At 46.0% G+C, this 13020-nt stretch overlaps 1 protein-coding gene across 1 annotated transcript in view; it reads left to right on the top strand.

Annotated features, from left to right (window-relative positions):
• LOC119974873 (CD276 antigen-like) overlaps positions 1 to 12551 on the top strand; it is a 39124-nt gene extending 26573 nt beyond the window's left edge. Inside the window, exons 2-3 of the mRNA XM_038814198.1 lie at positions 270 to 414; positions 12075 to 12551. Coding sequence (XP_038670126.1) covers positions 342 to 414; positions 12075 to 12481 — 480 coding nt within the window. The 5' untranslated portion in view covers positions 270 to 341 and the 3' untranslated portion in view covers positions 12482 to 12551. The remainder of the gene's footprint in view (positions 1 to 269; positions 415 to 12074) is intronic.
• The last annotated feature ends 469 nt before the right edge of the window (positions 12552 to 13020 follow it).

Genomic DNA, 13020 nt, shown 5'->3' with positions numbered 1-13020 from the left:
CAAGGGTGTGCTGCACTGTCCGGGGGTGGGGTTGCTGGTTTGGGGGTGAGATCTCCTCCCCGGTATCCTGGGCTCAAGTCCACCTCTAAGTCCAGGTTGCTCAAAGCAGATGTGCCCGTTTCTGAATTCTCAATGGTAGGATCCTGCTGTGCACTATTTGGCTGCGTTGCCTTTCCACCTGGCGATGTCAAAGTCCCCCATTGGGTGGAATGACTTGGGGAACATCTTGAACGCACTGAGAGAACTAAAAGTCTGTGTTTTCTATCCAGCTGGTGCTCACTTTGCACCGGAAGACCGTTGGCTCCACTGGCATTTCACTGGGCTCCACTGGGCTGCTGATCATGGCTGGAGTCCGTCGTCGCCATTTCCTGAGCCTCTTATGCCTCTTTGCATTTCCGCTGCTCTTTTGTCACAGTGAGTATTTCAGTTCTGTTTCCAGGTGCGCAATCATTCATAGTTTCATTAAATATCCACGGGCCGTGGCTGTCACTGGAGCAGGAGGAGGCCATTCGGCCCTTCGAGCCGGCTCTGCCATTCAATCTGATTACGGCCGATCCTCGATCTCAGCTCTATTCCCGTGCTCGCCCCATGCCCCTTGACCCCCTCCGACTCTAGAAATCTATCTATTTGCTTCTTGAATATATTCAGTGGCTTGGCCTCCACATTCTTTGGCAGAGCATTCAACAGGTTCACCAGCCTCTGAGTGAAGAGGATTGTATTCATCTCAGTCCTAAATGGCCGGCCCCGTATCCTGACTCTGTGACCCCTTGTTCTGGACCCCGCCCCCAGACAGAGGGAACAACATCCCAGCATCCAGTCTGTTCAGCACTGTCAGAATTTTATACATTTCAAATCGATCCCCTCTCATTCTCCTAAACTCCAGTGAATAGAGGCCCAGTTAACCCAATCTCTCCCCGTACAACAATCCCACCATCCCAGTATTAGTCTGATGAACCTTCGCTGCTCTCCCTCTGTGGCAAGTATTTCCTTTCTCAGATAAGGAGATAAAAACAGCACACGCAAATTCCAGGTGTGGTCTCACCAAGGCCCTGTACAGCTGCAGTAAGACATCCTTCCCCCGCCCTCAAATCCACTTGCAATGAAGACCCACCCACACTCTAACATCACTGCAGTAACATGAGCAGGCAAACATTTCTGAAAGTGACATTCTCATGACACCTCCCCCCAAGAAAAAAATAAACCATCAACTTCAAGATGGTTTTATTTTTCACCATTTCACTATCATAGAACATAGAACAGTACAGCACAGAACAGGCCCTTCGGCCCTCAATGTTGTGCCGAGCCATGATCACCCTACTCAAACCCACGTATCCACCCTATACCCGTAACCCAACAACCCCCCCCCCATTAACCTTACTTTTTTTTAGGACACCACGGGCAATTTAGCATGGCCAATCCACCTAACCCGTACATCTTTGGACTGTGGGAGGAAACCGGAGCACCCGGAGGAAACCCACGCACACAGTGGGAGGACGTGCAGACTCCACACAGACAGTGACCCAGCCGGGAATCGAACCTGGGACCCTGGAGCTGTGAAGCATTTATGCTAACCACCATGCTACCCTGCTGCCCCAATCCTTTAAGAAATGCACACAGTAAATATACTTTTCGTTTCAAAAAATAACACACTTCTTCCTCCAACTGAAATCCCTCTCGATTGACAGTCTCTTTGAACAAGAAGGTCCGTCCATTTCTCTACGCCTCGGCATTTCTCTTTAAAGTCTAATACTTTAGCTCAATCTGATCATAGAGTCCCTTGTAATTCTCCAACACATGTTTTTTTTCAATAAACATTTTATTGAGGTATTTTTGGTTTTACAACAACAACAAAATAAACAATGTACATGAGTCTATAAACATAGTGCAAAAAGCCTGCTTCCTCCCTTACAGGTCCCATCTTTATTAATCCCCTACTCTAAGCTAAACTAACCCCCTCCTCCTTTCTGCTGACGATTAATTTTCCGCAAAGAAGTCAACGATCGGTTGCCATCTCTGGGCGAACCCTAACAGTGACCCCCTCAAGGCGAACTTGATTTTCTCCAAACAGAGAAAGCTAGCCATGTCCGATAGCCATGTCTCGGGGGCTTTGAGTCCCTCCAAGCTAATAGTATCCGTCTCCGGGCTACCAGGGAAGCAAAGGCCAGAACGTCTGCCTCTTTCTCCTCCTGGATTCCCGGATCTTCTGACATCCTGAAAATCGCCACCTCCGGACTCGGGTGCTACCCTTGTTTTAACACTGTGGACATGACATCTGCAAACCCCTGCCAAAATCCCCTGAGCTTTGGACATTTCCAAAACATGTAGACATGGTTCGCTGGTCCTCCCGTACACCTTGCGCACCTGTCTTCTACCCCAAAGAACCTGCTCATCCAGGCCACTGTCATGTGAGCCCGGTGAACGACCGTAAATTGTATCAGGCTGAGCCTGGCACATGTTGTGGACGCGTTGATTCTACTCAATGCATCTGCCCAGAGACCATCCTCTATCTCTCCTCCTAACTCCTCCTCCCACTTGCGCTTCAGCTCCTCAGTCTGTGTGCTCTCTGACCCCATGAGTTCCTTATAGATGTCAGAGACATTCCCTTCTCCTACCCACCCTCTGGAAACTACCCTGCCTGTATCCCCCTTGGTGGTAGGAACGGGAAGGTTGAAACCTGCCTAAATAGGAAGTCCCGCACCTGCAGGTACCTGAATTTGTTTCCCCCTTGCCAATCCAAATTTCTCCTCCAGCTCCCACAAGCTAGGAATGCTCCCCTCTATAAACATATCCCCCATCCTCTCAATCCTGCCCTCTGCCTTCTCTGAAACCCCCCATCCATCCTTCCCAGGGCAAACTAGTGATTATTACAGATTGGAGACCAGACAGATGCTCCCTCCGCTCCCACTTGCCTCCTCCATTGCCCCCAGACTCTCAGGGCTGCCACCACCACGGGCCTGGTGGAGTCCTGTGCCAGCGGGAACGGCAGAGGCGCTGTTATCAACACCCCCAAGCTGGTGCTCTTATATGAAGCCGCCTCCATATGCTCCCATGCCGACCCTCCTCCACCACCCACTTCCTGATCATGGCTATATTCACCGCCCAATAGCAGTTACTGAAGTTTGGCAGAGCCAGCCTGTCCTCTCCCCGGCTCTGCTCAAGCATCCCCTTTTTTACTCGCGGGGTCTTGCCCGCCCAGACAAAGCCAGTGATAACTTTTTTGACCCATTTAAAAAAGAACCACGGAATAAAGATGGGGAGGCACCGGAACACAAACAGGAATCTTGGAAGGACCGTCATCTTCACCGTCTGGACCCTCCCAGCTAATGACAACGGGAGCGCGTCCCACCTTCGGAAATCATCCTTCATTTGGTCTACTGGTTGGGCCAGAATAAGTTTGTGCAGCCGGTCCCATTCCCGCGCCACTTGGATGTCTAGACACCTAAAGCTTCCCCCCCCCCCCCCCCCCCCTCCACCACTCTAAACGGCAGTTGAAAAAATGAAAAAAGCACTTTGGGAGGAAGAGTAGAGGCATAGGCTATTTTCTAAATGGGGAAAGGTTTCAGAAATCTGAAGCACAAAAGGGACCTAGGATTTCTAGTTCAGGATTCTCTTCCAGTCACCTCTCCTGCCCCCTCGCCTAGATTGCAAACATCTCTCTTGTCCCCATATTTAGTTTGTACCCCGAAAACCGGCCAAATTCCTCCAGAATCCTCATGATTTCATCCGTCCCCTCTACTGGGTCCGATACATACAGGAGTAGGTTGTTTGTGTAAAACGAGACTGTGTTCCACCCCCCCCCCCCCCCCCCCCTCGGACCAGCCCCTTCCAGCCTTTTGAGGCTCTTAGTGCAATTGCCAGTGGTTCCATAGATAACGCGAACAACAGTGGGAATAGGGGGGCATCCCTGTCTCGTCCCCCGATGTAGATTAAAATAGTCCGATGTTGTCCTATTCGTCCGTACACTCGCCACAGGAGCCTGATACAGCAACCTGACCCAGTCAATAAAGCCCCTCCCAAACCCAAACTGCCCCGGTACCTCCCACAGATATTCCCATTCTACTCGATCAAAAGCCTCCTCTGCGTCCATTGCGACCACTACCTCCACCTCCCTACCTTCTGGGGGCATCATGATCGCATTTAGCAACCTTCTTACATTGGTCACCAACTGCCTTCCCTTAACGAACCCCGTCTGGTCCTCCCAATCACGTCCAGAACACAGTATTCAATCCTAGAGGACACAATTTTGGCCAGCAATTTGGCGTCCACATTCAATAGGGATATCGGCCTGTAGGACCCACACAGCTCCAGATCCTTGTCCCGTTTCAGGATCAGTGAAATTGTGACCTGTGATATCGTCGGGGTAAGCCTCCCTCTCTCCTTTGCCTCATTGAATGTCCTCATCAACAAAGGCCCCGATATCTCAAATAACTTTTTATAAAACGCCACTGGGTACCCATCCGGCCCCGGGGCTTTACCCGACTGCATGGCCTTCAGACCCTCCGCTATCTCTTCGATCCTGATCAGGGCCCCCAGCCCTTCTACCAGCTCTCCGTCCACCTTCGGGAAATTCAGCCCCCCTTGGAAGTGCCTCATCCTCTCTGGCTCAGGTGGGGGTTCCGACCCACACTGCCTACTGTAGAAATCCCTAAACGCCTTGTTCACCCCTGCTGAGTCTCCCACCAGGTTCCCATCTCCATCCTTTACTTTCTCTATCTCCCTGGCTGCCTCCCTCTTTCTAAGCTGCTGTGCCAGCATTCTGCTGGCCATCTCTCCATGCTCATAAATCGCCCCCCTCGCCTTTCTCAGCAGCTCTACCGTCCTTGCTGTGGTTAACAAGCCGAACTCCGCCTGTAGCCTCCGCCGTTACCTTAAAAGCCCTTACTCTGGAGTCTCCGCATACCTCCTGTGGACCTGTAGTATCTCCTTTACCAGTTTACAGCTTTGTTAGTTAACCGTTGAAATGTGGCTGGTGCGTTTTTCATGCTAAATGGCATAACTTTGAATTGGTATATACCATTTGGAGCCACAAAAGCTGAAATCTCCTTTGCCCTTTCGGATAAAGGTACCTGCCAGTAACCTTTAAGTAAATCCAGTTTGGAAATAAAAACTGATTGTCCCACTTTCTCAATACGATCCTCCAAACGTGGGAAAGGATAAGAGTCCATTCTTGTAACTGCATTAACCTTTCTATAGTCCACACACAAACGTTGGGTACCGTCTGGTTTAGGTACCATCACTATGGGTGAGCTCCATTGGCTGTAACCCACTTCAATTATGCCATTTTTAAGCATACTCTCAATCTCTTTGTTAACCTGTGCCAATTTTAAAGGGTTAAGTCTATATGGATGTTTGATTGGAACAGCATTTCCCACATCTACACCATCCATAGCCATTTTAGTACTTCCCAATTTATCTCTACAAACTTGCCCACGTGATATCAATAACTCTTTCAGGTCAGTCCGTTTTTCCTCTGGAAGGTAACTCAACAATTTATCCCAATTTTTAAGAACATCCTCATTTTCCAATTTAATCTGAGGTATGTCAAATTCCAGGTCATCTGGATTTGGTTCGACACTTTGAGTTAGAATCATTAAAACTTCCTTTTTCTCTCCTTCCCTTTCAAAGTACCTATTAAGCATATTCACATGACACACTCGGTGAGTTTTCCTTCTATCTGGCATTTGTACTATATATTTCACCTCACTTAATTTCCTTTCAATCTGATAAGGTCCACAAAACTTTGCTTTTAAAGGTTCACCTACCACTGGTAACAACACTAACACTTTATCTCCACTGGCAAATCTAAGAACTTTGGATTTCTTGTCCGCTACCCGTTTCATCACATGTTGTTCACCTTTTAAATGCTGTCTAGCCAATTCACCTGCTCTATTTAATCGTTCCCTAAAATTTGACACGTAATCCGATAATGTAATTTCCGATTTCTCACTCACCAATTTTCCTCAATCAATTTAAGTGGTCCTCTTACCTCATGACCAAAAAATAGTTCAAAAGGACTGAATTTGGTAGACTCATTAGGTGCATCCCTAATTGCAAACAGCACGAATGGAATTCCTTCATCCCAATCTTCTGGATAATCTTGAAAATAAGCCCTCAACATTGTCTTTAATGTCTGATGCCACCTTTCTAACGCTCCCTACGATTCTGGATGTTATGCAGTAGATTTAAATTGTTTTATTCCTAAGCTATCCATAACTTCTTTGAATAACCTTGAGGTAAAATTTAATCCTTGATCCGATTGTATGTCTGTGGGTAGTCCATATCTAGTAAAGAATTTAAGTAACTCCTCCACCATCTTTTTAGCTGTAATATTATGTACTGGAATGGCCTCTGGAAACCTAGTAGACACATCCATTATAGACAAAATATATTGATTCCCATTTTTCGTTTTTGGAAGCGGTCCTACGCAGTCAATTAAGACCCTTGTAAAAGGCTCCTCAAATGCTGGAATGGGTATTAAGGGTGCTGGTTTTATCACTGCTTGAGGTTTCCCTATCACTAGACATGTGTGACATGATTGACAAAATTTAACTGCAGGTTTATGTAGTCCAGGCCAATCAAAATGTTTTCATATTTTAGCTTGAGTTTTCCTTACTCCCAAATGACCTCTCATTGGTCCCTCATGTGCAACTCGCAACATCTCCTTTCTCTACCCTACCGGCAATATTACTTGATGAACCTCTGCCCACTTTTCATCCGCCTGCATATGTAAATGTCTCCATTTTCTCATCAAGACATCACTTTCCGGCAATAATACTCTGGTATACACTCAGATTCCTCTTCCGTATATGCTTTCTGATACATCCGTTTTATTTCTACATTTTTTTGTTGTAACTCTGCCAATTTTCCTGACCTAAAAATATCCGCCTCATTCTCCACCTGTTCTTGTTCTTTTTCAACCATCTGATCAAAAATCATTTCTGATAATTGCACTTCAACTTTATCTTCACTCTTTGATTTCTCCTCTTGTCTTAACCTGTGCCGTTGCGACTGGGTTACTACACAATCCGGAGAAATCCCAGGATATTCGTCCTTCAACACTTCAGTTGTCTGATTTTCCACTGGCTTATCAACCACAGTAGGCATCACTCCCACCTGCAATCCAGCTATGTAATTAGCCAAAATAAACTGTATTCCTGGACAAGATAGTTTCTCTATTACTCCTATTACCACTTAACCACTCCTCACTGGACTTTCCAACCTTACCTTATATAATGGAACACTACTCCTCTCACCCTGAATTCCACATATTACCACCTTTTCTGGCAATATTCTTCCCAAACTACATAACCCCTCACCTCTTACCATTAAAGATTGACTAGCTTCCGTATCTTTTAAAATTGTCACTGCTTTACCTGCTCCTCCTGATACACATGAGTAACCTTTACCCACCCAAGTAAATTCTTTAAAGAGGTCTGGCATCTTCTTATCAATCACCTGTTGATCAGGCTGTACAATCTTTTGCACCTCCTTCACTTCACTTGAGCTTTCCTTTACCACTTTCCTTTACCACTTATCCTGTTTTACCATATCAGCCTTTCCAGTGCTTTTCTTCAACCACCAACACTGTGACTTTACATGGCCTAGTTTATTACAGTGAAAAAAATTGAAATTTTTCATTTCTTTTCCACCCTCCTGGATTTATTTTTTAATCTGAGGTACACTCTCCTTATTATCTCCCATCAGATCACTTTTGCCTTTACCACTTGAGTATTTCTCATGTCCCCTGTTTCCATCCCTCACAGGCTGAAACCAAACTTTGATTTATGAACTAATTCATAATCATCTGCCATTTCTGCTGCGAATCTCGCAGTTTTAACCCTCTGCACTTCCACACGAGTTCTCACTACATCAGGAATTGTATTTTTAAACTCCTCCAAAAGTATAATTTCTCTGAGAGCTTCATACGTTTGGTCTATTTTCAAAGCCCTCATCCACCGATCAAAATTACTCTGTTTGATCCTTTCAAACTCCATGTATGTTTAACCAAATTCTTTGCTTACATTTCTAAACCTTTGTCTGTAAGCTTCAGGCACTAGTTCATATGCACCTCAGATAGATTTTTTCACCTCCTCATACGTCTCAGATACCTCCTCCGGTAGTAATGCAGAAACTTTACTAGCCCTACCTAACAGCTTTATTTGAATCAGTAATACCCACATGTCCTGTGGCCATTTCATTTGTTTAGCCACCTTCTCAAATGAAATGAAAAAGGCTTCTCCCTCCTTCTCATCAAACCTTAGCAATGCTTGGACATATTTAAATAGATCCCCACCAAGCCTTCATCTTTGGTCCTCTTTCTCTTTATCCTCATCACTATTGTCAAATTGAACATTTCCCTTTAAATTCGCCAATTTAACTGACTGTCATGTTTCATGGCGATTTTCTGAAGTTCAAACTTTCTCTTTTTTTCCTCTCTCTCTCTTTCTTTTGCCTCCTATCTCTTTCGTATTGAAGCTGCTTTAATTCTTTCTCATGCTCCATTTGTTTAATTTGTAACTGAACTTTTGCTATTTCCAATGAGTCAGACTGTATCTCAGGCAATTTTAAATGCTTAGCCACCGCCATAATTACCTCATCTTTTTGCATTTTGTCAGGTAATGTTAACTGCACTGTTTTTGCCAAATCTAACAGTCTGCTTTTAGTCTCTGTCTGTAAGGTACTGCATGTGACCGTCTCCACCCCCAAAAACTTCAGAGCCTCTGAAAGAGCCATTGTCCACAACACACTCCCTACTTAAAACTGGAATACCACAGCTGAAAAGCAACCACAATGTGCTCACCCCTCACTGTCTTTAAGTTCACTAAGCCAATCCAATAGATAGACTTTTATCCCCCTCGACCCCCCAGTTTGTTATGGGCCAGGGTTTAGAGAACCCAAAAGTGTATCATGGAGTTCACCTGACCCATGACTTTTAATAGATTGTGGTATGGGGAGCACACAGCCCACTCTCCAGGTGTGGTACCGCAGAAGCCGAAAAGTATTTTTTAAAGCAAAACAATGTTTATTCTATGAACTCAAGTTAACCTTTTTAAAACATATAGTGAACATCTTAGCAACAATCAATTCAACAACCCCCAAGGGCAGCACGGTGGCACAGTGGTTAGCATTGCTGCCTACGGTACTGAGGACCCGGGTTCGAATCCCGGCCCTGGGTCACTGTCTGTGTGGAGTTTGCACATTCTCCCCGTGCCTGCATGGGTTTCACCCCCACAACCCAAAAGATGTGCAGGTTAGGTGGATTGGCTACGCTAAATTGCCCCTTAATTGGAAAAAAATAATTGGGTATGCTAAATTTATAAAAAAATAAAATAAAATTCAACAACCCCCAAAGAATACAACACTAAGTATTCCTTAAGCTTTCCTTTTAACATCCATAAGACATTAAAAAGAACTTTTAACAGAAGCACATCAGGTTGAAATTCACTACTGAGAACAGTTATCACTCTGAATTCACCAAATGATCAAGAGATAGTCTTTACATGACAGAGAGAACAACATTACACATTCTTTGGCTGGCTTCTTTGGCTGGCTTCAGCTCCAACACTGAAACGAAAGCAAAAAGACACAGACACACTCAAGCTTTTCTCAAAGTGAAACTAAAAAGCAGAGCCAGAGCTCAGCTCCACCCACACTCTGACATCACTGCAGTAACTTGAGCAGACAAACATTTCTTAAAGTAACATTCTCGTGACAAGTATAAAATCAAGGAAGGGACACTGCACCTCTATGAATCATTGGTCAGACCACATTTGGAGTATTGTGTTCAGTTCTGGGCACCTTATTTAAGGAAGGCTGTTAAAGCCCGAGAGAGAGTGCAGAGGAGATTTACGAATGATACCAGGAATGAGGTATTTGGCAGCACGGTGGCCTAGTGGTTAGCACAACCACCTCACGGCGCTGAGGTCCCAGGTTCGATCCCGGCTCTGGGTCACTGTCCGTGTGGAGTTTGCACATTCTCCCCGTGTTTGCGTGGGTTTCGCCCCCACAACCCAAAAATGTGCAGAGTAGGTGGATTGGCCACGCAAAATTGCCCTTAATTGGAAAAAATTATTGGCTAATCTAAATTTATTAAAAAAAAGGAATGAGGTATTTTAGATACAAGGAAAGATTGGATAAATTAGGCTTGTTCTCCTTGGAGCAGAGAGGTTTAAAAGGTGACCTGATTGAGGTGTTTAAAATTATGAACAATTTAGACGGTAAAGAAGGACATTACGTTTCCACTAGTTGGTGTGTCAGTGACTAAGGGGGTCACAATTTCAAGATGTTCAGCAACAGAGCTTGGAGTGAGATGAGGAGAAGTCACTTTACTCAGAGTTGTTGGGGTTTGGAATGCGCTGCCAGGGAGAGTGGTGGAGGTGGATTCCATAGGAGGTTCCAAAAGAGAGCTGGATATATATTTGTAAATGATTAATTTAGAGGGCTACAGAGATAGGACTGGAGAATGGGACTAACTGGGTAGCTCTTTTGGGAGCTGGTACAGACATGACGGGCCAAATGGCCTCCTTCTGTGTTGTAAATAACAAAAGAAAAATTCTCCACCACTATTTTGTCAGTAATACTAATTTAATTCAATTCCTCCTTTTCGCTACACCCATGATTCCTTAGCAATTCCGGGAAGCTATTTCTATCTCCCTCTGTGGTGTCAGTACACATACTGCTGCTGGGGAGGACAGCTCCTTGATACCATACTCGGTGAAATGTTGCCTCGATGTCAAGGGCAGTCACTCTCACCTCACCTCTTGAATTCAGCTCTTTTGTCCATTTTGGAACCAAGACATGAACTCCTAAGTTTCTTGTGTACAGGACAAACCTGGACAATTTTCCACATTGCTGGGTAGATGCCAGTGTTGTAGCTGTACAGGAACAACTTGGCTAGGGGTGCAGCAAGTTCTGGAGCACAAGTCTTCAGTAGTATTGCCGGAATATTATCAGAATCCATAGCCTTTGCAGTATCCAGCAGCACACCCTGTGTCAAATTTTGAACAATTTTGATTAACAAAACAATTTCCTCTTAATAGACACAATCATCAAACACTTCCCGGACAGGTACAGCACGGGGTTAGATACAGAGTAAAGCTCCCTCTACACTGTCCCCATCAAACACTCCCAGCACATGTACAGAACGGGGGTAGAGAGATCTTTACTCTGTACCTGACCCCATGCTGTATCTGTCTAGGGAGTGTTAGATGGGGGCAGTATCGAAGGAGCTTTACTCTGTATCTAACTCTGTCCTCTACCTGTCCTTGGGGTAGATACAGTGTAAAGCTCCCTGTACACTGTCCCCATCGAACACTCCCAGGACACGTACAGCACAGGATAAAATACAGAGTAAAGCTAAGGGGATGGTTTAGCACAGTGAGCAAAACAGCTGTCTTGTAATGCAGAACAATGCCAGCAGCGCAGGTTCAATTCCTGTACCGGCCTCACAAACAGGCGCCGGAATGCGGCGACTAGGGACTTTTCACAGTAATGTCATTTGAAGTCTACTTGTGACAATAAGTTATTATTATTAAGCTATCTCTACACTGTCCCGATCAAACACTCGCAGGACAGGTACAGCACGGCTTTAGATACAGAGTAAAGCTCCCTCTACACTGTCCCCAACAAACACTACCATGACACGCACAGCATGGGGTTAGATACAGAGGAAAGCTCCCTCTACACTGTCCCCATCAAACACTCCCTGGACAGATACAGCACGGGGTTAGATACAGAGTAAAGCTCCCTCCACACTGTCTCCATCAAACACTCCCAGGATAGGTACAGCACGGGTTAGAAAAAGAGTAAAGCTCCCTCTACACTGTCCCCCATCAAACACTCCCAGGACAGGTTCAGCACGGGGTTAGATACAGAGTAAAGCTCTCTCTATACTGTGCCCATCAAACACTCCCAGGACAGGTTCAGCACGGGGTTAGATACAGAGTAATGATCCCTCTACACTGTCCCCATCAAACACTCCCAGGACAGGTTCAGCACGGGGTTAGATACAGAGTAAAGCTCCCTCTGTAACATTATGTGATAACATGATGACCGTTTCCTCTTGCTGTCTCTAGGTTTTACCATTGCATCACTCGCTCCCTCGACGATGGTTGCCCTGTTTGGCCGTGACGTCATCCTACCCTGCTCCTTCACCCCTCACCCCAGCATGACCCTACTCCGGATGGTGGTCACCTGGCAACTGTTGGACACGGACACAGTGGTGCACAGCTATTATTACCAGCGAGACCAACTGGACCGACAGGATCCCGCCTATTTGCACCGGACCAAACTCTTCCCAGAAGAGCTGCTGGAGGGGAATGCCTCGCTCCAACTGAACATTGTGCGCCTGGACGATGAGGCCCAGTACATGTGTACGGTCAGCAATGAGTTTGGCAGCAGCTCTGGGACCGTGAAGCTGCTCGTCGCAGGTGACCTGTGGATATTTGACAGTCCACACCTTACATTTACATTATGCATTTAACCTAGAGTCATACATGCATTAGGGACCACATGCCCAACTTTGAACCAAAAAGGAGAGAGAAAGACAGTGTGAGAGAGAGAAAGAGAGAGAGAGGGGCGGAGATGTTTAGGGAGGGAGTACAAGAACTGAGACACCCTCTCCAACCCCCCAGGCAGCTGAAGGCACAGCTGCCAATGGTGGACCGATGGGAATCGGGGATGCTCAAGAGGCCGGAACTCTATGATTCTATGATAATTGGAAGAGCGCAGAGATCTCGGAGGGATGTAGTGGCTGGAGGAGGTTAGATAGGGACAGTTGTGGTACTCGAGGAGGTTCCAGAGACAGGGTGGGTTGTGGGGCTGGAGGAGGTTCCAGAGATAGGGAGTCTTGTAGGGACTGGAGGAGGTTACACAGATAGGGAGTCTTGTAGGGGCTGGAGGAGGTTACACAGATAGGGAGTCTTGTAGGGACTGGAGGAGGTTACACAGATATGGAGTCTTGTAGGGACTGGAGGAGGTTACACTGATAGGGAGTCTTGTAGGGGCTGGAGGAGGTTACAG

The sequence above is a fragment of the Scyliorhinus canicula genome, chromosome 12 (genome assembly GCF_902713615.1).
Source record: "Scyliorhinus canicula chromosome 12, sScyCan1.1, whole genome shotgun sequence".
NCBI classification, from domain to species: Eukaryota; Metazoa; Chordata; class Chondrichthyes; order Carcharhiniformes; family Scyliorhinidae; genus Scyliorhinus; species Scyliorhinus canicula.
Note: the sequence above shows the minus strand (reverse complement) of the source record. Positions and strands in the feature narration are given on the sequence as shown.